This window comes from Spermophilus citellus, assembly GCF_964194105.1.
Source record: "Spermophilus citellus genome assembly, chromosome: 5".
In the NCBI taxonomy this organism is placed as follows: Eukaryota; Metazoa; Chordata; class Mammalia; order Rodentia; family Sciuridae; genus Spermophilus; species Spermophilus citellus.
The window spans coordinates 50,141,020-50,163,141 of NC_138186.1; the positions used below are offsets into that span (position 1 = coordinate 50,141,020).

A 22,122-nucleotide genomic window follows, 5' to 3' on the forward strand; every position below is an offset into this window, starting at 1 on the left:
CGAACCCGACCGGGAGAATCGGTGCTGGAGCTCCAGTCTCATCGACCTGGTTGGGGGTAACGTGTGCATTCCCCGCTGCAGTCGCGAGGAGGCGCTTGTTCCACTTCTTGCCCTGCACGAGTCCAGTTTCGCGCACGCGCGATTCCTTTTCTTTAGTCCCTCCCGCTCCCTCCCAGCCAGTTACGTTTGACCAGTTACGTTTGTGCGGCGTTCTCCACGCATTTTCTGACGTAGGGAGCGGCGGTGGGGAGCGGAGAGGAAGTCTAGCACGCTTACTGTTGGAGGAGGGAGGGGTGAGAGGAAAAACCGGGGCCGGAAGTGGAATCCTTTCGCTTAACTCCTGGGCGCCCGCGATACGCAAAGGAGAAGGCGACGGTCTGGCGGGTGTGGCCTCTGGAGGCGGAGGGCCCTGTGATTGGTCCTGGGCTGTGGCGACGGCGACGATTGGCCCCTGAGTGTGGAGCTAGGTGAGAATGGATGGTTGCCGTTAAAATTCAAAAGTGGCGGGCGTGGCGCGGGGCTGCTAGCCGCCGAGATCCGTAGCGCGCGTGCTCTGTGTGTCGAGCTGGTGCGAGAACGCGGGTCCCGGGAATCCCGGCGCCCTGTCCTCTTCCATTGTACTCAGTGGAGTGCGTGAGGCCGAGGTGGACATGGAGTCGCAGGTTAGTAGAGTGGCGCGCTTCTCCGGCTGGGATGAAAAATAACTGCCGGCCACCTGATGCTGCCGAGTCCGCGGCACCCGGCCGGCCTGGGTCATGCCTGCCTGGAGGGCGGAGATCCGTGTGGCCCTGCGACCGTGGAACGGGCGAAGGGGGCTGTGGAGACCGCAGGGAGCAGTTCCAGGAGATCGGAGGCGACGGCTGTCTAGCGGTCTCCAGCTTCAAGTCTTGGCGGCCGGGACTCCCATTCATACCTCCAGGATTTCCCATTTCGAATTCTCAGTCTGGTCTGGCGCGTTTCGCCTCTCGATTCTTAGGATTGTAGTATGTGAGAAGGGAGAGTTCTGAGATGACCTCTGCCTCTGGGGAAATGGTGTCTGAGGCCCACATCCCTGTCGTTGAACTTTTGTGTTGTCTTTCTGCTTCGAGGTGTTTAGAAAGGAGAGAGAAGGAATGGGGTAATATGGACTGAAGGATTCCATCCTCCCTCTTTACCTAAATTTTGTCGAGATTTCAGCCCAGTGGGGCTGGTTAACTTTAACTCTTTCTCTTATCAGTGCTACAACCTCTCAGTGGCAATATGTGTATGTATATGACAGTGTGTACTGACCTCCGGTGTCAGGAAATGTCTCCTGCCTGAATCCTTTGTTTACTATACTTTCACGTTTGTATTTACCCAAAGTCAGGATTCACCCTGAAGAGGTTCTTTGTACTCTGACAACCAAAGAGCAGTACAGTGTAATGTGATTGAAAAATAGTAAAAACTCCTCAGTTCTGTTCTCCAAATATTTACTGAGCACCTACTATATGCTGGACACAGTTGTTGGGACTTAGGATGTAGCAGTGAATAGGACACATCAGTCTTCTTGCCATGCAAGAGGCCTTGAGTTCAGTCTGCAGCAGCAACAGAAAAGAGATTCCAGCATCATGGAGCTGCCATTCTGTGAGAAGATATACAGAAACTGTAATAGAGTATTAAATAGAGTGGTCTCAGTAAGTCCCACTGAAAGTTTTAAGAGTTGATTGAAGGCCTGAAGAAAATAAAGGAGTTAAACAAGTTGATATTGAGAGAATCCATCAGAGCAGAGTCCCTAAATAAAGAGTTGCACAGTAAGTGAGCAAGTGGGAAAGTTGTGGGGCTGTGAGGTAATGAGGATTAGGGTTGCTGATCAAGTTTGTTTCTGCAGGAACTAATGTAAGGACTTTGGGTTTTGCTCTTAGTAAGATGGAGATTCATTGGATGTAAGTTTTAGGCAAAGAGAGATAAGGTATTAGATTTAAGAGGATCCCACTGCTGCATGGCGATTATACTGTAAAGGGGACAAGGAAGGAAACAAGGAGATCTGTTAGGACATCGCCTTGTAACAGAGTCTCTCAGCCTTGATTTATTGTAAGTTTACTGTTTGTGTGTGTGGGGGCTGTCCTGTTCATTTTTGATGCTTAGCACCCCTGGACTCTACCCACTAGCTGCTAATAGCAACTCCTGCCTAGTGATAACAGTCTAAATGTCTTCAGATATTGTTAAATGTCATCTGGGGGGTAAAACTACCCCCAGTTGAGAACCACTGGAGTATGATAATCCAGAGTGTTAGCCGTGGAAAAAGTAATAACAAGTGGTTGGGTTCTGGGTGTGTGTAAAAATTTTATTTTGGTGGCAGGGTACCAGGGATTGAACCTAGGGGCACTTAACCACTGAGCCATATCCCCAGCAGTTCTTATTTTTTATTTTGAGACAGGGTCTCGCTAAGTTGCTTAGGGCCTAGCTAAGTTGTTGATGCTGACATTAAACTTGCAATCCTTCAGACTCCTGAGCCACTGGGGTTACAGGCATGCACCACCACACCTGGCTCATAAAATATATGTATGTATGTATGTGTGTATGTATTTAAAACAATTTTTTTAAAATTGTAGATGGACACGATACCTTTATTTATTTATTTTTATGTGATACTGAGGATTGAACTCAGTGCCTCACATATGTGGGGAAAGGGTTCCACCACTGAGCTACAACCTCTGAGCTATAACCCCAGCCCCTAGGTATATTTTGAGGACGTAAGACAATGAAAGGACTCTGGGCTTTTTGGCTTGATCAACTTAATGATGGAGTTATGTCAACTGATATGGAGAAAATTGCAAGAGGAACAAGTTTGAATGGGTGATGTATAGCTAAAGGTTAGGTATTAACTTTTTTTTTTCTTCCTGTTTGGTACTTGGGATTGAATCAGGGGGCACCTTACCACTGAGCTACAGCCCTTTTTGTTTTTTGAGTCAGGGTCTCCCTAAGTTGCCAAGGCTGGCCTCAAACTGCCCTAGCCTCCTGAGTCATTGGAATTATAGGTGTGTGCCTCCACACCTGGCTAGTTATTAGACATCTAAGTGAAGTTGAAGAGTCAGTTTGATGTTAAGTTCAGAAGTGAGGTCTGGGTTAAAGATATAAATTTGGGAACTCTCAGCATATCAGTGGTATTTGAAGGTATGGGAGTGGATTATAATTAGAGACAGAGCATAGACGATTATTAATGTTTAGAAAGTTACTGGTGTATTTGCGGACAACAGTTTTGGTGGAATGGTAGGAATGAGAGCCTGATTGAAATGGATTTAGAACAGAACTTGGACACAGTGACTATTTTTTTTTTCTTTTTTAGTTGTAGATGTACATAATACCTTTATTTTATTTATTTATTTTTATGTGGTGCTGAGGATCAAACCTAGTGCCTCACACATGCCAGGCAAGCGCTCTACCACTAAGCTATAACCCCAGCCCCAACAGTGAATACTTTAAACAGTACTTTTTAGTTTTTGTAGTTGTAGATGGACAGCATGCCTTTATTTGTTTATTTTTATGTGGTGCTAGGATTCAAACCCAGTGCCACATATGTGCTAGACAAGTGCTCTACCACTGAGCTACAGCCTCAGCCCTAGACAATACTTTTGAGGAATTTTGCAGCAAAGAGCAGCAAGGAAAAGGGTAGTAGCTGGCTAGGAAAGCACGGTCAAGAGACTTTTTTAGGTTGAAAAGCATGTTTGTGTTTTATACGACTGGATTGCTCTATTAGAGTGTGAGAAGCTAATGATGTAGAGGGGAGAAGGGAGGGTTGCTGGAGCCACATTCCTGAGCTGGCAAGGAGGGTGGGATCTGCATGGGGAAAAGGGGTTGCCTTAGAAGCAGTCATCCATCTGTGATCTTGTGGCAAAGTGGATTTAAGAGGGGTTGGATGAATATCTGTTCTTATCCTTCTCATTCTGGAAAGTTGAGGATCATAGCTTTTTTTTTTTTTTTTTAATACTCGTATTTGTTTATTTTTATGTGGTGCTGAGGATTAAACCCTGTGCCTCACATATGTGAGGCAAGCACTCTGCCACTGAGCCACAATCCCAGCCCAGAGGATCATAGCTTTATAGATGGGAGAAAAATAAAAAACTGACTTATGAATAAACAAATCTTTAAACATCTTTCCTTTCTTCATCCACCTTCCCTTCTTTCTTCCTTTTGGTTCTGGGGATGAAACCCAGCGCCTCACACCTGCTAGGCTAGTGCTCTACCACTCTTCAGCCCCAGAAAAAGTTTTCTGCATCCAAGGGCATAGTTCTGCAGGAAATCTAAAATAGTAGTATATAGAGGAAGAAAGGCACACATAGTGCTTGATGTTGAAATATTTAAAAAGAAAAATTGGTTTTCATACTATATTTGAATACACTAAATTAAAATAAGCATTTGTGGGCTGGGGTTGTGGCTCAGTGGCAGAGCACTTGCCTTGCACATGTGAAGCACTGGGTTTGATCCTCAGCATCACATAAAAATAAAAAAAATAAAGATATTGTGTCCATCTATAACTAAAAAAAAGCTTTTTTTTTTAAAGAGAGAGAGTGAGAGAGGATAGAGAGTGAAAGAGAGAGAGAGAGAGAATTTTTAATATTTATTTTTTAGTTCTCGGCGGACACAACATCTTTGTCTGTATGTGGTGCTGAGGATCGAACCCGGGCCGCACGCATGCCAGGCGAGCGCGCTACCGCTTGAGCCACATCCCCAGCCCCTAAAAAAAACTTTTTTTTAAATTTTTTTTTTTATTGTTGGTTGATCAAAACATTACATAGTTCTTGATAAGTCATATTTCACACTTTGATTCAAGTGGGTTATGAACTCCCATTTTTACCCCGTATACAGATTGCAGAATCACATCAGTTACACTTCCATTGATTTACATATTGACATACTCATGTCTGTTGTATTCTGCTGCCTTTTCTATCCTCTACTATCCCCCCTCCCCTCCCCTCCCCTCCCCTCCCCTCCCCTCCCCTCTTCTCTCTCTACCCCCTCTACAGTAATTCATTCCTCCCCCTTGTATTATTTTTCCCTTTCCCCTCACTTCCTCTTGTATGTAATTTTGTATAACCCTGCGGGTCTCCTTGCATTTCCATGCAATTTCCCTTCTCTCTCCCTTTCCCTCCCACCTCTCATCCTTGTTTAATGTTGGTCTTCTTCTCGTGCTCTTCTTCCCTAGTCTGTTCTTAGTTACTCTCCTTATATCGAAGAAGACATTTGGCATTTGTTTTTTAGGGCTTGGCTAGCTTCACTTAGCATAATCTGCTCTAATGCCATCCATTTCCCTCCAAATTCTATGATTTTGTCATTTTTTAATGCAGAGTAATACTCCATTGTGTATAAATGCCACATTTTTTTTTTATCCATTCGTCTATTGAAGGGCATCTAGGTTGGTTCCACAGTCTTGCTATTGTGAATTGTGCTGCTATGAACATCGATGTAGCAGTGTCCCTGTAGCATGCTCTTTTTAGGTCTTTAGGGAATAGACCGAGAAGGAGAATAGCTGGGTCAAATGGTGGTTCCATTCCCAGCTTTCCCAGGAATCTCCATACTGCTTTCCAAATTGGCCGCACCAGTTTGCAGTCCCACCAGCAATGTACAAGTGTACCCTTTTCCCCACATCCTCGCCAGCACTTGTTGTTGTTTGACTTCAGAATGGCTGCCAATCTTACTGGAGTGAGATGGTATCTTAGGGTGGTTTTGATTTGCATTTCTCTGACTGCTAGAGATGGTGAGCATTTTTCCATGTACTTATTGATTGATTGTCCTCCTCTGAGAAGTGTCTGTTCAGGTCCTTGGCCCATTTGTTGATTGGGTTATTTGTTATCTTATTGTCTAATTTTTTGAGTTCTTTATATACTCTAGATATTAGGGCTGTATCTGAAGTGTGAGGAGTAAAGATTTGTTCCCAGGATGTAGGTTCCCTATTTACCTCTCTTATTGTTTCTTTTGCTGAGAAAAAACTTTTTAGTTTGAGTAAGTCCCATTTGTTGATTCTAGATGTTAACTCTTGTGCTATGGGTGTCCTATTGAGGAATTTGGAGCCCGACCCCACAGTATGTAGGTCGTAGCCAACTTTTTCTTTTCTTTTTTTTTTTTTTTTTTTTTTTTGTGGTTTTTTTTTTTTCCAGAGAAAGTTTTTATTAATAAAAAGTTTTTAATTTCTTTCATTTTTTATGAGATGCTCAAGAGTTCAAGAGTTGCAGTCATCAATACTTTATTTAAATATTCAGTCCTCTTCAATGAATTTGCTGGCTGTGATTATATTTTAACAAAATTAACAAATTATCAGCTATTTAAAAAGATGAAACTAACTGTATTGGAAAATGAAAATAGGATTTTATCATTAGATCAGAATAAAAAAAATCAAACGAAGGACAAAAGATTTTAAAAATTTGTTTTCCATTAGGATATTACACCTTTTTTTTCCAGAAAAAGTATAACAGAAATTATACAAGTCACTTTTTGTGAAACATTAATATTTAGCAATGTTTTCTTTAGCTGAAATGTTATTTCAATTGTAAAAACCATCTCTGGTTACAAAAAAACATAATCAGAAACCTTATCAGATTTAACTTGCTTTTACAAATATCCTAAGAATTCTTTAGCTAAACAGTATTTTCAATAGAAAAACATAATTTAAAAAAGTTTGGTATCTTTCTGTCGTTTTTATGTACACATATTAACTGGTCTCTTTATAGAAGGTGATCTCATTAAGCACTGTAAAATAAAGGCAAGAGCTCATCACCTTTTAACAAAAATATTTTGTATGCAACAACTGCAAGTATCAAAGATATCATTTAGTGATTAAAACTGCTTGCTACAAAATATTAAACAAAGTACATTTATTGGATTGTTTTTCACTTTTCAGCCACCCATCTGGCATCAAAAATAAGGACATCCCATTAATAAAACCTGCAGTGCAATTGGCTCAGTGGTTAGTTTGGGCCACTCTGTCCCCACCTTTCATTATTCTTTTTTCTCCCCAAACGCCCCCACACCCCCACAGTGGCACCATATTATTAAAAACATTAAGTACCTGGGATTTATGCCTCACATCAAGACATCATTTGAGTAATTTCAAATGATGTACAGCTCTTCATGTAAAAAAGATGTTTTGTGGTCACAATTACCTCAAAAAGTAATTATATTCAAATAACCTGACATATCATGCCTTAGCAATTACAAAACCATGATTTTGACACATGGCAATTTATAAGTTAGGCAAATGTGAAATGCTAAAAGATGTGAACAGCTGTTCTGTTTAAGTGTTCTGTTTAAGAGTGCGAAACTCAGGTAATGACTTTATTTTTTTAGTTAACATAACCAGCCCACGGTACAGCATGCTAAATCATAAAGTACAAGTCCAAGGAAGGTAATACCTTTACTAAGTTACAAAACTTTGGCAAATCAATACAGTACTCTATAATACAATAAAATATTATTTATGTTGGAGTCATATATTAGACTTAGTGATGATTTTTACTCCAAAAACATCATTTAAATACCAAATCAAAACACTGTGGTTTTTAGCAGAGCAAGTTATTTTATACAATTTAATGTCTTTTAAAACTACACAAATTCTTATTTTAGAGTCAGTTCCCCCATGCAGGCTGCACTAGTCTGTATTAGCAAGGTGAGTGTGTGTGTATGAGGAGAGGCTCTGCTTGCTTGGCTCTGGGGTTGGTCCAAAGTCAGGTACAGTTCCAATGCCTGAAAAGTGTTAAAATTCTATTTTAGGGAGACTCAATGTCAATACCCATTTCTCTGGAGTACTTAAAAAAAATTGTTAAATTTCACATAAATACCAGAACCCTAGAAATTAGTCATTTCAAGCCACAATAACCTCAGATGATCCCTTGGATTTTAAAAGTCCTGTATCTTTTTGTTTTGATCAAAAGTCACATAGCCTTACTCCAGATTATTAGAAAAAAACTTCTACCTAAAATACAGTTGTACTTTTTAAATAACAAATAAATACACTGTCTGCTTGGAGAGACCTGGGGATTTGATATTCTATACTGACTTTATAATTTTTCTACAAATGCCGCTGCCGCCATTGGTGTCCTTATGCTTCCTCTTGCTGAAGCCGTCAACTCTTCAATCTCAGCATTTAATTTATGTATTACCCATTCCATTGCTTCTCGGCCTTTACTAGCATTAGACGATATTGTAGTCGCCATCAGTCCTTCCAGGTAACTGCTAAGGCTGATTCCCTGCACAGAGATGATGGCTTCCTGAGTCAAAATAGTCTTTTCTGGGTCTTGAGGATGTGGTTTGTAGATAAGTCTCTCATCCACTGAAACCATATTTGTAAAGGAAATATTAGTCGATTTAAGTTCCATTGTTTTCTCTACAGGATCAACTACAGAATGTTCTTGCCCATATGTTTTGGTTCTTGCTGAACCAATAAGAGACTTCACGATGGAAGGCAGTCCCCACTCTGTGCTAAGAAGTCTGTGGCTGTGCAGCTTTCCAGAGGGATCTATATGCCTGTCCAGCACATCAACTCCAACCACACTCGGGTTCATAGGGTTTGGGTATTTCTGCATTGCAGCTGTTGTAACAGTTTCCCATGGGTGGTCGAAGACGTGCTCCGAGGTCCAGATCTTCATGGTGCCGGCGGCCTGAGTCCTGTCCGGGAGACTCTAGGGGACAATGAGGCCACACTACCCAGCCCCACCCGCACCCGGCGGCCATGCAGCATGCAGGCACCATCCCCAACTTTTTCTTCAATCAGATGCCGTGTCTCTGATTTGATATCAAGCTCCTTGATCCATTTTGAGTTAACTTTTGTGCATGGCGAGAGAAAGGGATTCAGTTTCATTTTGTTGCATATGGATTTCCAGTTTTCCCAGCACCATTTGTTGAAGATGCTATCCTTCCTCCATTGCATGCTTTTAGCCCCTTTATCAAATATAAGAAAGTTGTAGTTTTGTGGGTTGGTTTCTGTGTCCTCTATTCTGTACCATTGGTCCACCCGCCTGTTTTGGTACCAATACCATGCTGTTTTTGTTACTATTGCTCTGTAGTATAGTTTGAAGTCTGGTATCGCTATACCACCTGATTCACACTTCCTGCTTAGCATTGTTTTTGCTATTCTGGGTCTTTTATTTTTCCATATGAATTTCATGATTGCTTTCTCTATTTCTACAAGAAATGCCGTTGGGATTTTGATTGGCATTGCATTAAACCTATAGAGAACTTTTGGTAATATCGCCATTTTGATGATGTTAGTTCTGCCTATCCATGAACAGGGTATATTTTTCCATCTTCTAAGATCTTCAATTTCTCTCTTTAGGGTTCTGTAGTTTTCATTGTATAAGTCTTTCACCTCTTTTGTTAGGTTGATTCCCAAGTATTTTATTGTTTTTGAGGATATTATGAATGGAGTGGTTGTCCTCATTTCCATTTCAGAGGATTTGTCGCTGATATACAGGAATGCCTTTGATTTATGCGTGTTGATTTTATATCCTGCCACTTTGCTGAATTCATTTATTAGCTCTAATAGTTTCTTTGTTGACCCTTTTGGGTCTGCTAGGTATAGAATCATGTCATCTGCAAATAGTGATAATTTAAGTTCTTCTTTTCCTATTTTTATGCCTTTAATTTCTTTCGTCTAATTGCTCTGGCCAGTGTTTCGAGAACTATGTTGAACAGAAGTGGTGAGAGAGCCACATCCCCAGCCCCTAAAAAAAAACTTTTTAAAAATAAGCATATTTTTGTGCATGAATGGGAAAAAAATCCACCTCCTTTTTATTTGTATGGTTTGGCTGTTTCACCGTTTAAATATTCCTTCACTGATAGACATTTAGTTCCTTCAAAAATCATAGAGTGTTGGCTGGGGTTGTGGCTCAGCCGAAGAGCACTTGCCTCGCACATGCGAGACTCTGGGTTAAATCCTCAGCACCAAATAAAAATAAATGAATAAAATAAAGGTACTGTGTCCAACTATAACTAAAAAATAAATATTTTTTAAAAATCATAGAGTCTTAACCATGTAGCAGACATTGTAGTAGAGCCTGTGGTTAGTTATGAACAAAATAGACAAGTTCTTATGGTACTCATAATCTAATGTAGGGAAAGACAATAAATAAACTACAACTAAAACAAAACCAAGATATCAGGTTGTTTCAAATTTTATAGTGATACTCAATGACTTTTTTTCCTCTTTCTCTTATGATACTGGGAATTGAACCCAGGGTGCTCTACCACTCAGCTACATCTCCAGCCCTTTTAAGTTTTATATTTTAGACAGGGTCTCACTAAAGTTGCTGAGGTTGACCTTGAGCTTGGAATCCTCCTACCTCTGCCTCAGTTGGAATTACAGGTATGCTACCACCATGACCAGCTTGAACATTCTTGAATATACCTCGCTGTATCACATGTAGCTCAAGCTCCCTTTCCCAAAACTGAATGTAGCATCTTTTAAAACACAACCCTATCGCCAGACATGGTGGTGTGCATGCCTGTGGTCCTAGTGATACCGAAGACAAAAGGAAAGAGAATCGGAAGTTCAAGGTCAGCCTTGGCAACTTAGTGAGACCCTGTCTCAAAATAAAAAATGAAAAGGACTGGGGATGTAGCTCAGTGGTAGAGTTCCCTTGGGCTTAATCTCCAGTACCACAAAAATGGAAAGGGGAAAAAATAAATAAGTAAACCCAGCCCTTCGGGTACTCTTGGATTTCTCTGTATCCAAATGTAATTGTACTTACAATAGTATATGAATCTACAATGATCTTTTTTTTTTCCAGCGTTGGGAATACAACACATGGTAGACAAGTGCTTTGCCACTGAGTTATATCCCAACCCTACAATGACTTTAGAATTTAAAAACAACATAACCAGCCCTTTCTCCTGTGATATGGATAATGGAACTGTAGTAGACCCCTGGGAGTCAGCCTGAACTCCTCATCTTCCTCCCTGCCTGTATTCTTTTCCAAGTCAGTTCCTAGTTAGATCAGTAATTCATTTCTCGTGTTTTGGCCCCTCTTCTTCATCCCCACTGCCCAACTTTACATCTGGTACGTTAAATTCTCTCATGTGTCCAGAATGGTAAGAATCATCTATGTCCTTGGGAGAATTGAGAAAATAGTATTCTGTAATTTTAATTCTTGTTGAGCCCCAGTTGGGAAAGTCTGCCTGAGAGAGTAAGCTCTGGGAAGGCAGAGACTTGCTGTTCATTACTCAACCCAGCACCTAGAGCAACATCTGGACATCAGCAATGCAAATGTCCATCAGATCTGTGGATGAATGATATAGTTTCTAATATTATACCATTCTTCACATTGCTCACAGTTCACTTTTGTTGTTATTGTTGCAGATGGGACAGAATACCTTTATTTATTTTTATGTGGTGCTGAGGATTGAACCCAGTAGCTCATACATGCTAGGCAAGCGCTCCACCACTGAGCCACAACCCCAGCCCCACAGTTCACTTTTTTTTTTTAATTTTAATTTTTATTTTTTTTTATTGGTTGTTCACAACATTACAAAGCTCTTGACATATCATATTTCATACATTAGATTGAAATGGGTTATGAACCCCCAATTTTACCCCAAATGCAGATTGCAGAATCACGTCGGTTACACATCCACAATTTTACATAATGCCCTATTAGTAATTGTTGTCCACAGTTCACTTTTTTAATACCAATGTAGTCATTCTCTTCTAACTAAAAATCATCAGGCTCCCTCCTGCCTTCAGGGTCCAGATCCTTTACATGCCAGATTGACCAGCACAATTCCCTTCTGTTGTTATCTGCTCACTCTATGTACGGCCTATGCGTTCAACTGAGTAGAAGAGATTGTCATTTATTACATACACCCTCCTCACTCTCTACCTGGAATGTTTGTCCTTGACTTAAACTCATTAGGCCAACTCTTCCTTATCCTTAAGACTACCTAAAGATACTCTTCTCTATCCAAATGGGATGCCCACACCTTTCTCTGGTCTGGATTTAGTACTGAAATTTCTCTGTCCCAAGAACCCCTTAGTTCCCAGGAAACCAAAATGATTGGTTACTCTGGATGTGAGCAGCCATGGAGTGAGCATAACCCCCAGGTACTGAATTAAGCTACTTCAAGGAGACATCTCTCTTTTCCCACTGCCAACGTTATGGTCTCTAAATTGGTCTTTCTACTTACTTGACTTCCCCATGCAAGTCAGTATATTTACAACTGAAACATTTAATTATTTATTTGGTACCAGGAATTGAACCCAGCAGTGCTTATCCACTGAGCCACATCCCCAACACTTTTTATTTTTATTTTTAGGCAGAGTCTCACTAAGTTGCTGAGGTTGGCTTTTAAAAACTAGCTGGCTCTTCACAGTATGCAGAGATAAAGTTTAAACTTCTTAGACTGGTATTACAGTCTTATAGGGCAGCATGGTCCAACCAGGCTGGATTTTAAATCTGTTTTACCTCTCAGTGCCTTCCTTCCATCATCTGTAAAACTAATAATTGGCACTAATAACTAATTAGTGTTATTAACTAATAATATCCCCTCAGTGGGCTGCTATGAAGATAAAGTGAGTTGATGCAGATAAAGCATTTAAAACAGTGCTCAATAAATTCTGCCTGCTTCTTTCAACCAGTCTTCAGTCTTCTCTGTCTTCCATTTTCTGTCTAACATCTGTCCAGCTTTTCTCTTAGGTTGCTCCCACTTTTATGTCATGCCCCTCTTCTGTCCATTGTTATTTTGCTGGCACAAAATCTGAGTCTAGCATTTGGGACAGGTGGTACTCAGTTAGTGCTTACTAATGGTGACACTGGGAATTAAGGTTGGGGGGTTAAAATGGGGAGTTCACAGGGAATTTGTGCTCCTGGATATTATCTTTTGAGGGGAAGTACCAGGGATTGAACTCAGGGGCAACCACTCAGCCATACCCCCAGCCCTATTTTGGGTCTTACTGAGTTACTTAGTGTCCTGCTTTTGCTGAGGCTGGCTTTGAACTCACAATCCTCCTGCCTCAGCCTTCTGATCTGGTGGGATTACAGGCGTGTGCCACCATGCCTGGCCTGGATATTATCTTAAAGGTCACTTTTCCCAGCAGAGGTGCCCCTTATTGGAAGTGAAAAAGAATATAGAGTTGAAGACACCGCTGGTCAAGGGTCCTTCCCAACTGCCTCTCTCAAGAAGTAGGCTCAAGAGGGGGCCTAACCAGATGGAAGATGCGTTGGAGCCTGCAAAGGTGAGCTGGGTGTGGAGAGCTGTGCATGTATATATGTGTGAGTGAGGGTGTGTGTGTGTGTGTGTGTGAGAGAGAGAGAGAGAGAGAACCAATAAGGGAAGTGACTATGGACCCTGTCTTTACCTTTCTCCAGAAACGTACACGAGGTGTGGGCGCAGCAACCAAAATCAACATGTCCCGCTCCAGAGTACCACCCCTCACCACAGTACCACAGACACAAGGCCATACTGCAGGTGGGTTCTAGGGGTGGACAGGAACCACGGGCATGGGTGTGCAGTGCTTGTCTACTCATGCTTTTCTTTTTCAATTTCAATCTGTTTTGAATAGGTAATAACATTTTACTTGGTTCAGAATTCCAAAGGCAGGAAGAGGTTATACAGTAAAGCTTCTTTCACACCTTTGTCCTCTAGGTACCAAGTTTACTTTCCCTGGGGCAACTCCATGTCCTAGGGATATTCTGTGGGTATATAAGCAAATATGAACATCATCTCCCACTTTTTTCACATGAATAATAGCATACTTTACATATGGTTTTATCACTCTATTCTTTTTCACTTGTCTCACTCCACCTTGCTTCTTGGCATGGTGAGTAATTTCTGTCCTAGGAGGGGTGTCATCAGGAGCTGATCATATGTAAGGGATGAGAGAAATTATCTCTGATCTTTAGAAAAAGTATGCTCCGTGCTTCTGGCTCAGACAGTACATGATTGTTACGCATTTCCTCTCTCCCTTCTCTGGATAGTTCAAAAAGTTCCCAAGAAGACAGCACCCCGTTGTTCCACAGCTATTACTGCAGGTAATTGTGCTTAAGAGCTGGGGCTGAGAGGGAATTGGGGTATGTGTTAAGGGAAAATGGTGGAGGTAGAAGGACGTTGGTTCTACAATTCTTTTGTCAACTTCCAATTCTCTAGTGTTGAAGAACCAGAAGCCAGTCCCTGCTGTTCCTGCCCAGAAACCTGGCCGTAGGTGACAAACATAATCATTGGGTGAAAGGCTGGGATAGGGAAGAGAAGGTGGTGAGTGCCCAGAAAAATCCATTGGTCTCTTCCCTATTTAGAGGGGAAAGAGATAGGTATGGCATCGGGTGTGGAGGCCCTGAAGGCCAGAAGGGAGGAAGGATAGAGCACCAAGATTCCATTGACTTCTGTCTTTTTTGTGTCCATGTTAGCAACAGCTGTTCCTCCCATAGCGGGAGTAAAGAAACCCAGCAAACGTCCTGCCTGGGATTTAAAGGGTCAGTTATGTGACCTAAATGTAGAGTTGAAACGCTGCCGTGAAAAGACTCAAACATTGGACCAAGAGAACCAGCAGCTGCGGGAACAACTTAAAGAGGCCCAACAACAGGCCAAGGACTTGGGGACAGAACGCAGTACCCTAGAAGGGGAGTTGGCCAGGGTACGCACCCAGGCTGAGCAGGGCCAACAGCAGCTTGGGAATCTGAGTGCCCGTGTCCTAGAGCTGGAAGAAAGGCTGGGCACACAGGAAGGTTTAGTGCAAGTCCTCCAGAAAGAACAGTTGGAATTACAGGAGGAACGGAGGGGGCTGACAACCCGATTGGAGGAGCAAGAGGTAAAGGCAGGATTCTCCAAGTGCAAGCCCCCTTTCCTTGCAGAGGTCATGCCCTCTTTCCTTTCCAGCCTCCCTTGAAGTCTCTTTGGGCCTAGAACTCCTGAACCCACCTATCTGTAGCACTATGCCTCTGTCCTCTACCCCAGTCCTTTATTTTTTTAATTTTATTTATTTTTTAGATTAGATGGACAGCATGCCTTTATTTATTTATTTTTAATGTGGTGCTAAGGATCAAATCCAGTGTCTTGCACATGCTAGACAGGTGCTCTATCACTGAGCTACAGCCCCAGCCGCCCAGTTCACTTTTGACTATTGCTTTCTGCCCCAACTTCTCCCTATGCTTCCTGTGTATCTCTCACATGGATCTGGGTCTTGCCCTAGTCATCTACTTTCCTATTTTTTTTTCAGTTCTCCAGCTTGAATACAAATATCTGTACAAATCTTTTCCCTTGTGCTTTGAACTCCTTGGTGAACTCCAACTAGACTGAATTACTCGCAGTTTCCCAAATGACTCAATTCTCACTTCTGGCACTTTGCATGTACACTTTTCTCTCTTTTATTTATTTATTTATTTGATATGGGGGATTGAACCCAGGGGCACTTAATTTCTGGGCCACATCCCCACCCTAACCCTTTCACTTTCCTCTTTCTGGAAAATTCTTTCTGTACTTTATCTTTCCCTTGGTTCACTCCTATAGTTTTGGGTATCAGCCTAGATATCTTCCTCATGCCCCTCCTTGATATTCCCATAGCACTTTCTATCCTAGTACTATGATTCCTTCTTTTTCTCTTCTTTCCTTGTACTATAATTCCCTCTTTTCTTTTCCCATTTTCCTTTCTTCTTTTCATCCTTCTCACATGGTAGAAAATCATTCTATCACAGAGCTACATCCCCAACCCCTGATTCCCTATTTTCTTATCTCTTTCTCTACCAGACTAACACCTCAGGGGCCAAGGAGCCCACCTCCACACCCTCTCCCCACCATTTCATTTTTGTTACATGACTTTTTTTAAAATTTTTGGTTGCATATCACCCTGTGTGTGTGTGTTCTGTTTTGGGCAGAGGAGGCTACAGGCATCAGAAGCAGCTCTGTCAAGCAGCCAAGCAAAGGTGGCATCTCTGCAGCAGGAGGCTGCAACCCAGGCAGCCTTACTGGCTGAGCGAGGAGACCGTCTCCATGGGCTAGAGATGGAGCGCCGGCGACTGCATAACCAGCTGCAGGAATTGAAGGGCAATATCCGGGTATTCTGCCGGGTTCGTCCTGTCCTTGAAGGGGAATCCACCCCATCCCCTGGCTTCCTCTTGTTTCCTCCTGGCCCCGGTGGGCCCACTGATCCTCCAACTCGCCTTAGCCTCGCCCGATCTGATGATCGGCGTGCAACCCTGAGTGGGGCACCAGCCCCCACTACCCGCCACGATTTCTCCTTCGACCGGGTATTCCCACCAGGAAGTAGGCAGGATGAAGTGTTTGAGGAGATCTCCATGCTTGTCCAGTCCGCCCTGGATGGCTACCCAGTATGCATCTTTGCCTATGGTCAGACAGGCAGTGGCAAGACCTTCACAATGGAGGGTGGGCCTGGGGGAGATCCCCAGTTGGAGGGACTGATCCCTCGGGCCCTGCGGCACCTCTTCTCTGTGGCCCAGGAGCTGAATGGCCAGGGCTGGACTTACAGCTTTGTGGCAAGCTACGTAGAGATCTATAATGAGACTGTTCGAGACTTGCTAGCCACTGGGACCCGGAAGGGCCCAGGGGGCGAATGTGAGATTCGTCGTGCAGGACCAGGAAGTGAAGAGCTTACTATCACCAATGCCAGATATGTCCCTGTCTCCTGTGAGAAAGAGGTGTGTACCTATGGGGACTGGAACAGGAGAATGGGGAAGAGAGGGCAGGGAGTTACAGATGGAGCAGGAAAAATTTGAAAGATAAAAGATGAGTTATGGGGATGGGTTATCACATCAGTTCTGACTAGTCAGCTGTAAGGTGACAGACCTGCCTTAGCAATCAGGGAGTAGAGAGGAAGGGACAAGAGTCACTCAGCTCCTGCTGGTTGCATCACAGGTCTCTTCCTGCTGTGTGTCTTGCTCAGTTCACTGTAGCCATGCTGGCCTTTTGGCTGTTCTTCAAACCACGTCATAATCCTGGTTCAGAATCTTTTCTTGAACACTCCTCCCCTGGAGATCTCAAGGCAGTAGGCCATCTGCACTCTCTTCTCTAAACTGCACACTCTACCCACCTTCACAAAACTTGTTCTCTGGTTTTGCTCCTTAGCATTCTCAGACATATGGTATATTTTATTTATTTTGTCCTTTCATTGATTAAAAAAGAAAGCTTCAGGGTATTAGGGGCTGGCATTCATTGCCACACCTGACAGTATCATCTCTGACTTCATGAATGCCTTTGCCTCTTGGCTGTTCCCCATTCCCAGGTGGAGACACTGCTTCATCTGGCCAGCCAGAATCGGGCTGTGGCCCGAACAGCCCAGAATGAGCGATCATCACGCAGCCACAGTGTGTTCCAGCTGCAGATCTCTGGAGAGCATGCTGCCCGAGGTTTACAGTGTATAGCCCCCCTTAATCTTGTGGACTTGGCTGGAAGTGAGCGGCTAGACCCTGGCTTAGCCCTTGGCCCAGGGGAACGGGATCGTCTTCGGGAAACACAGGCCATTAACAGTAGCCTGTCCACACTGGGGCTGGTCATCATGGCCCTGAGCAATAAGGTGGGAATGGGAACAAGGGCAAGTGAGACTTGGGGAGCCCTGGGATGGCGCATGCAGAATACTGCTCTATCCTAACAGCCAGTCCCTTCTTTCCACTACCAACCCTCTAGGAGTCTTATGTGCCTTACCGGAATAGCAAGCTCACCTATCTGCTGCAGAATTCTCTGGGTGGCAGCGCTAAGATGTGAGTGAAAAGGGCAGCTGGAAGGGATCTGGTAGGAACTATGATGATATTGAGGTGACGGGTAGGAAGGGGGAACAGTGGTGACCTGTCAGCCTCTACTTACCACTAATGCTGGTTGGACCTTTTATCTTTCCACAGGCTCATGTTTGTGAATATTTCCCCTCTAGAAGAGAATGTCTCGGAGTCCCTCAACTCTCTACGCTTTGCCTCCAAGGTGCGATTACTACCAAGCCCAGTCCTTATCAGAACCCCTGGCTAGATGTAAGGCATCTCCATCCCAACCTCCTCTTCTTTCTGCTTGAGAGGTAGAGGCATTTATCAAAAAAAGGATTTACTTTTTTTTTTGGTACTGTGGATTGAACCCAGGGGTGCTTAATCATTGAGCCACATCCCAGCCCTTTTTATTTATTTTGAGACAGGGTCTCACTAGTTGTTTAGGGCCTCCCTAAGTTGCTGAGGCTGTCTGAACTTGCAGATCTCCTGCCTCAGCCTCCTGAGTCGCTGGGATTACAAGTATGTGCCACCCTGCCCTGTTTGCATTAAGTTTTTAAAAATAGGTGACTAGGGGCTGGGGGTATGGCTTAGTGGTAGAGTGCTTGCTTGGTATATGTGAAGCCTGGGTTCAATCCTTGTCACTGCAGAAAACAAAAACCAAATAGGTGACTAAATGGTCAAAACTATATGTTTCAAAAAGAAGCTATATGCATATGCATTTCTTATTGCCTTATGTGTGTATATAGTTTTGTGCCTTGTTTGTAATATTATTCCTCATCAGCACTCAGGGATCATAGAATTATTTTTAGGTCTGCCTAGCATTCCACTGTGAGGATAACACCAAAATTTATCCACCAGTTCCCTCTACTGGACACTTGGATTGTTTCCACTCACTTTCTATTATGAACAAAGCCACATTGACTAACCTTGAAAACATGTCACTTTGTCTTCTTTTAGTTACATCTAACTAGGGAAATACTGTTTGAAATGGAATTGCTAGAACAAAAGAGATAGGCTGGTTTTTCAGAGCATTCCAAATAGTGTGAAGTCAGCCTCCAAATCCCACAAGGGTCAATCAGCCCAGTGGCCATGAACTCTCAAGGACACGTGGTGTTCCTGTTAGAGTTACACAAGTCAAGGGAGTTTCTGTTTCAGGGAATAAAAAAATATATATATGTATTTTTCCCCTGAACCTAGAGCCTTTCAGTGAGTTTCTGGCATTATTTGTGGTCTGATTGTGTCTGCCCTTCTGGTGTGCTTAGGCTTCCCCCATGCAGTACTGGCTTGCTACCATGGAAGCTGTCTCAGCACCTGCATTGGCTGTGCTCAGGTTTACCCCTGATATTTGGCAAGTTCAATTAAAAGGGCATTGGCGTTTGTTTCCAACTATTTATATATGTATTTTCTTAAATATTTATTTTTTAGTTGTAGATGGACACAATACATTTATTTATTTTTATGTGGTGCTAAGGATCGAACCTAGGGCCTCAAATGTACTAGGCAAGCGCTCTACTGCTGAGCCACAACCCCCAGCCCTTATGTATGTGTTTTTATTTTGGCATTGGAGATTGAAGCTAGGGCCTCCTGCATACTAAACACATGCTCTACCACTGAGTTATATGCCCAGTCTTTTAATTATATCAACATGCAGCCATATGAACCTTTTTTTTTTTTTGGATAAGAGAGATTGAACCCATTGGCACTTAACCATCAAGCCACAACCCCAGACCTTTTTGTTTTCTATTTTGAGATGTAGTGTCTTGCCTAGTTGCTTAGGACCTAGCTAAGTTCCCGAGGCTGGCTTTGAACTTGCCATCTTCCTGCCTCAGCCTCCTGAGTCGCTGGGATTATAGGCATGCACCATTATGCCTGGCCAACCTGAATTTCTTTTTTCTCTTTCTTTCTTTCTTTCTTTCTTTCTTTCTTTTTTTGAGAGAATTTTTTTGGTATTTATTTTTTAGTTTTCGGTGGACACATCATCTTTTTTTTATTTTTATGTGGTGCTGAGGATCGAACCCAGCACCCCACGCATGCCAGGCGAGCACACTACTGCTTGAGCCACATCCCCAGCCCCTGAATTTCTTAATATCCCCTAATAACCAGTTAAGTTCATCTAGTTGCCTTAGTTAAGTTTTACTTAATTAAATTAAGTTTGTTAAATCAGGATCCAGGGCTGGGGATGTGGCTCAAGCGGTAGCGCGCTCGCCTGGCATGCGTGCGGCCCGGGTTCGATCCTCAGCACCACATACCAACAGAGATGTTGTGTCCGCCGAGAACTAAAAATAAATAAATAAATAAATGTTGAAAATTCTCTCTCTCTCTCTCTCTCTCTCTCTCTCTTCTCACTCTCTCTTAAAAAAAAAAAAAAATCAGGATCCAAGCAAGGGTTGCTCATTTCATTTTTTGGAATATTATTGTAGTCTGCATCAAGCCCTCTACTCCCTTTTATGCCATTTGTTAAAGAAGTAGAACAATTTGTTCTACTTAATGTGCCATATTCTGGATTTGGGCTGGTTGCTTCCCCTGCCATCTACAGGTATTACTTCAGATATTGTAGGTTTGGCTCCAAAATACTAAAAATACAAAATAGTAAAATAAATCAAATGTTGCAATAATGTAAGTCACATGAAATTTTTGTTTCCTAGTGTATATAAGAGGTATGTTTACATTATACTGTAGTTTATTAAGTCTGTAATAGCATTAGGTCTTAAAAGTACATACCTTGGGGCTGGGGTTGTGGCTCAGTGGCAGAGCGCTTGCTTGGCATGTGTAAGGCACTGGGTTTGATCCTTAACACCACATAAAATAAATAAAGGTATTGTGTCCATCTACAGCTAAAAATATATATATTTTAAAGTGTACGTACCTTAACTGAAAAATGGTAAACAGTACTAATGATCATCTGAACTGTTAGGAAAAATGGCAGCAATAGAATTGCTCAATGCAGAGCTGCCACAAAACTTCAATTTGTTTGGAAAAAAAACAAAAACAAAAAAACCCATTATCTGCAAAAGTGCAATAAACTGAAGTGCAATCAAATGAGATATTCCTGTGTTTGGATGCTCAGTTCTTAATAGAAAAAAAAGATGCTGAATTCTGATTGATTTCTCAGTATTTAATTGATATCTAGCAACTCCAAAGATGGTTGTTAAGGTTTTTATTGGGGTGGGAGGCAGACAGTAATTTTCTACGTACTTATGTATTTGAAGTCTGTTCTTTGTAGTTATTATTCTTTCTGATGCTCAAATTACCCCATCTTTGGCAATATGAGCCCCTGCAAGTTGGCTCCTGTGTTCTTCATTTTAGGGGTAGTGCTGGGGATGGAACCCAGAGCCTTGCACATGTGGGGCAAATGCTCTACCGCTGAGTTATATCCCTTAGTCCTCCTGTCCTTTAAAAGGAATCGCAGCAATCTTTTTATTTTATTTTATTTTTTTAGTTGTAGATGGACAAATGCCTTTATTTTATGTGGTGCTGAGGATTGAACCCAGTGCCTCACATGTGCTAGGCAAGTGCTCTACCACTGAGCCACAACCCCAGCCCAGTTATCTTTGTTTCAAGATTCACCTTGTATATTTCCTCCTCCCGTGTTAGGATGATCCATTTTCTAAGGAACCCTAGTTCTTAAGTTTTTTAATATTTTGTCTAGGTTGTTTTATAGTAGAAGGGTTAGGATGTCTCTAGTCCAGGGTGTTGCTGGAAATGAAAGTATTCTCTCTGCTCCTATGTCTTCATGTGAAACTTCCATCACTTCTTGGGCCTTTTCACCTTCAAACCTCAGTGGTAATAGAAGGAACCTTAAGTGGGACCAGCATGAACCTGTCTTCAGAGCCCTTTATTTCAGTATTCCCTAAGGGCAGCCCTAGCATGGGGTGGGGGGTAGTAGAAGAAATTGTTCTTCTGGTTGCTCTGTAATTTGTTTTTATCCTGTCTAACCTTTCATCTCCAGGTGAACCAGTGTGTGATTGGTACTGCTCAGGCCAACAAGAAATGAAGATGGATCCAGATCTTATTTGTGTGTGTATGCGCACTCATATGTTTTTGTGTGTATGTGTTGGGGAGTGGGGAATGCCTTATTGGGTGGAGGGCACTATGTACCCCAGCTTATCAAATAAAGAACAGTTCTTGATTTTTATTTTTTTTAATTAAATTATTTATTTATATGTGGTGCTGAGGATCGAACCCAGGGCCTTGCACGTGCAAGGCAAGCCCTCTTCCGCCGTGCCATAACCCCAGTCCCCAGTTCTTGCTTTTTAAATAAACGTTTTATTAGCGGTTGGCAGAGGAAGCAATTTTTCACATCTGTAAAGATAGAGCTTTGAATTGTCCACTCTGCTGTTTGTGTGGTTGGTTTTGTTGTGCAGTACTAGAGACTGTACATAGGGCTCCTTCATGGTAGGCAAGCTCTACCACTGAGCTATATCCTCATCCCTTTTTATTTTGACAGTGTCTCACTAAATTGCCCAGGGTGGCCTCAAAC

General features: G+C 42.5%; 2 protein-coding genes across 4 annotated transcripts; one reads left to right on the forward strand and one right to left on the reverse strand.

Moving 5' to 3' along the window:
• Positions 1-309: 309 nt before the first annotated feature.
• On the forward strand, positions 310-21,777 carry KIFC1 (kinesin family member C1). 3 transcript variants are annotated; one of them, XM_081295617.1, is made up of 11 exons: positions 310-467; positions 13,040-13,177; positions 13,311-13,410; positions 13,920-13,973; positions 14,089-14,139; positions 14,346-14,746; positions 15,810-16,589; positions 17,174-17,464; positions 17,575-17,648; positions 17,787-17,862; positions 21,592-21,777. In XM_081295617.1, exons 2-11 carry the CDS (start codon positions 13,151-13,153, stop codon positions 21,634-21,636), a joined length of 1,899 nt encoding a protein of 632 aa, XP_081151743.1. In that variant the 5' UTR covers positions 310-467; positions 13,040-13,150; the 3' UTR covers positions 21,637-21,777. The 3 variants fall into 3 exon arrangements, with proteins under 3 accessions (XP_081151743.1, XP_081151741.1, XP_081151742.1); XM_081295615.1 differs by lacking the exon at positions 310-467 and adding an exon at positions 477-662; XM_081295616.1 differs by lacking the exon at positions 310-467 and adding an exon at positions 477-662 and having other exon boundaries at positions 14,352-14,746.
• Positions 7,348-8,687, reverse strand: LOC308650505 (PRELI domain containing protein 3B-like). Its single transcript, XM_081296516.1, has 2 exons — positions 8,009-8,687; positions 7,348-7,695 (listed from the first exon to the last, which is right to left on the reverse strand). Exon 1 carries the CDS (start codon positions 8,595-8,597, stop codon positions 8,010-8,012), a length of 588 nt encoding a protein of 195 aa, XP_081152642.1. The 5' UTR covers positions 8,598-8,687; the 3' UTR covers positions 7,348-7,695; position 8,009.
• Positions 21,778-22,122: the final 345 nt, after the last annotated feature.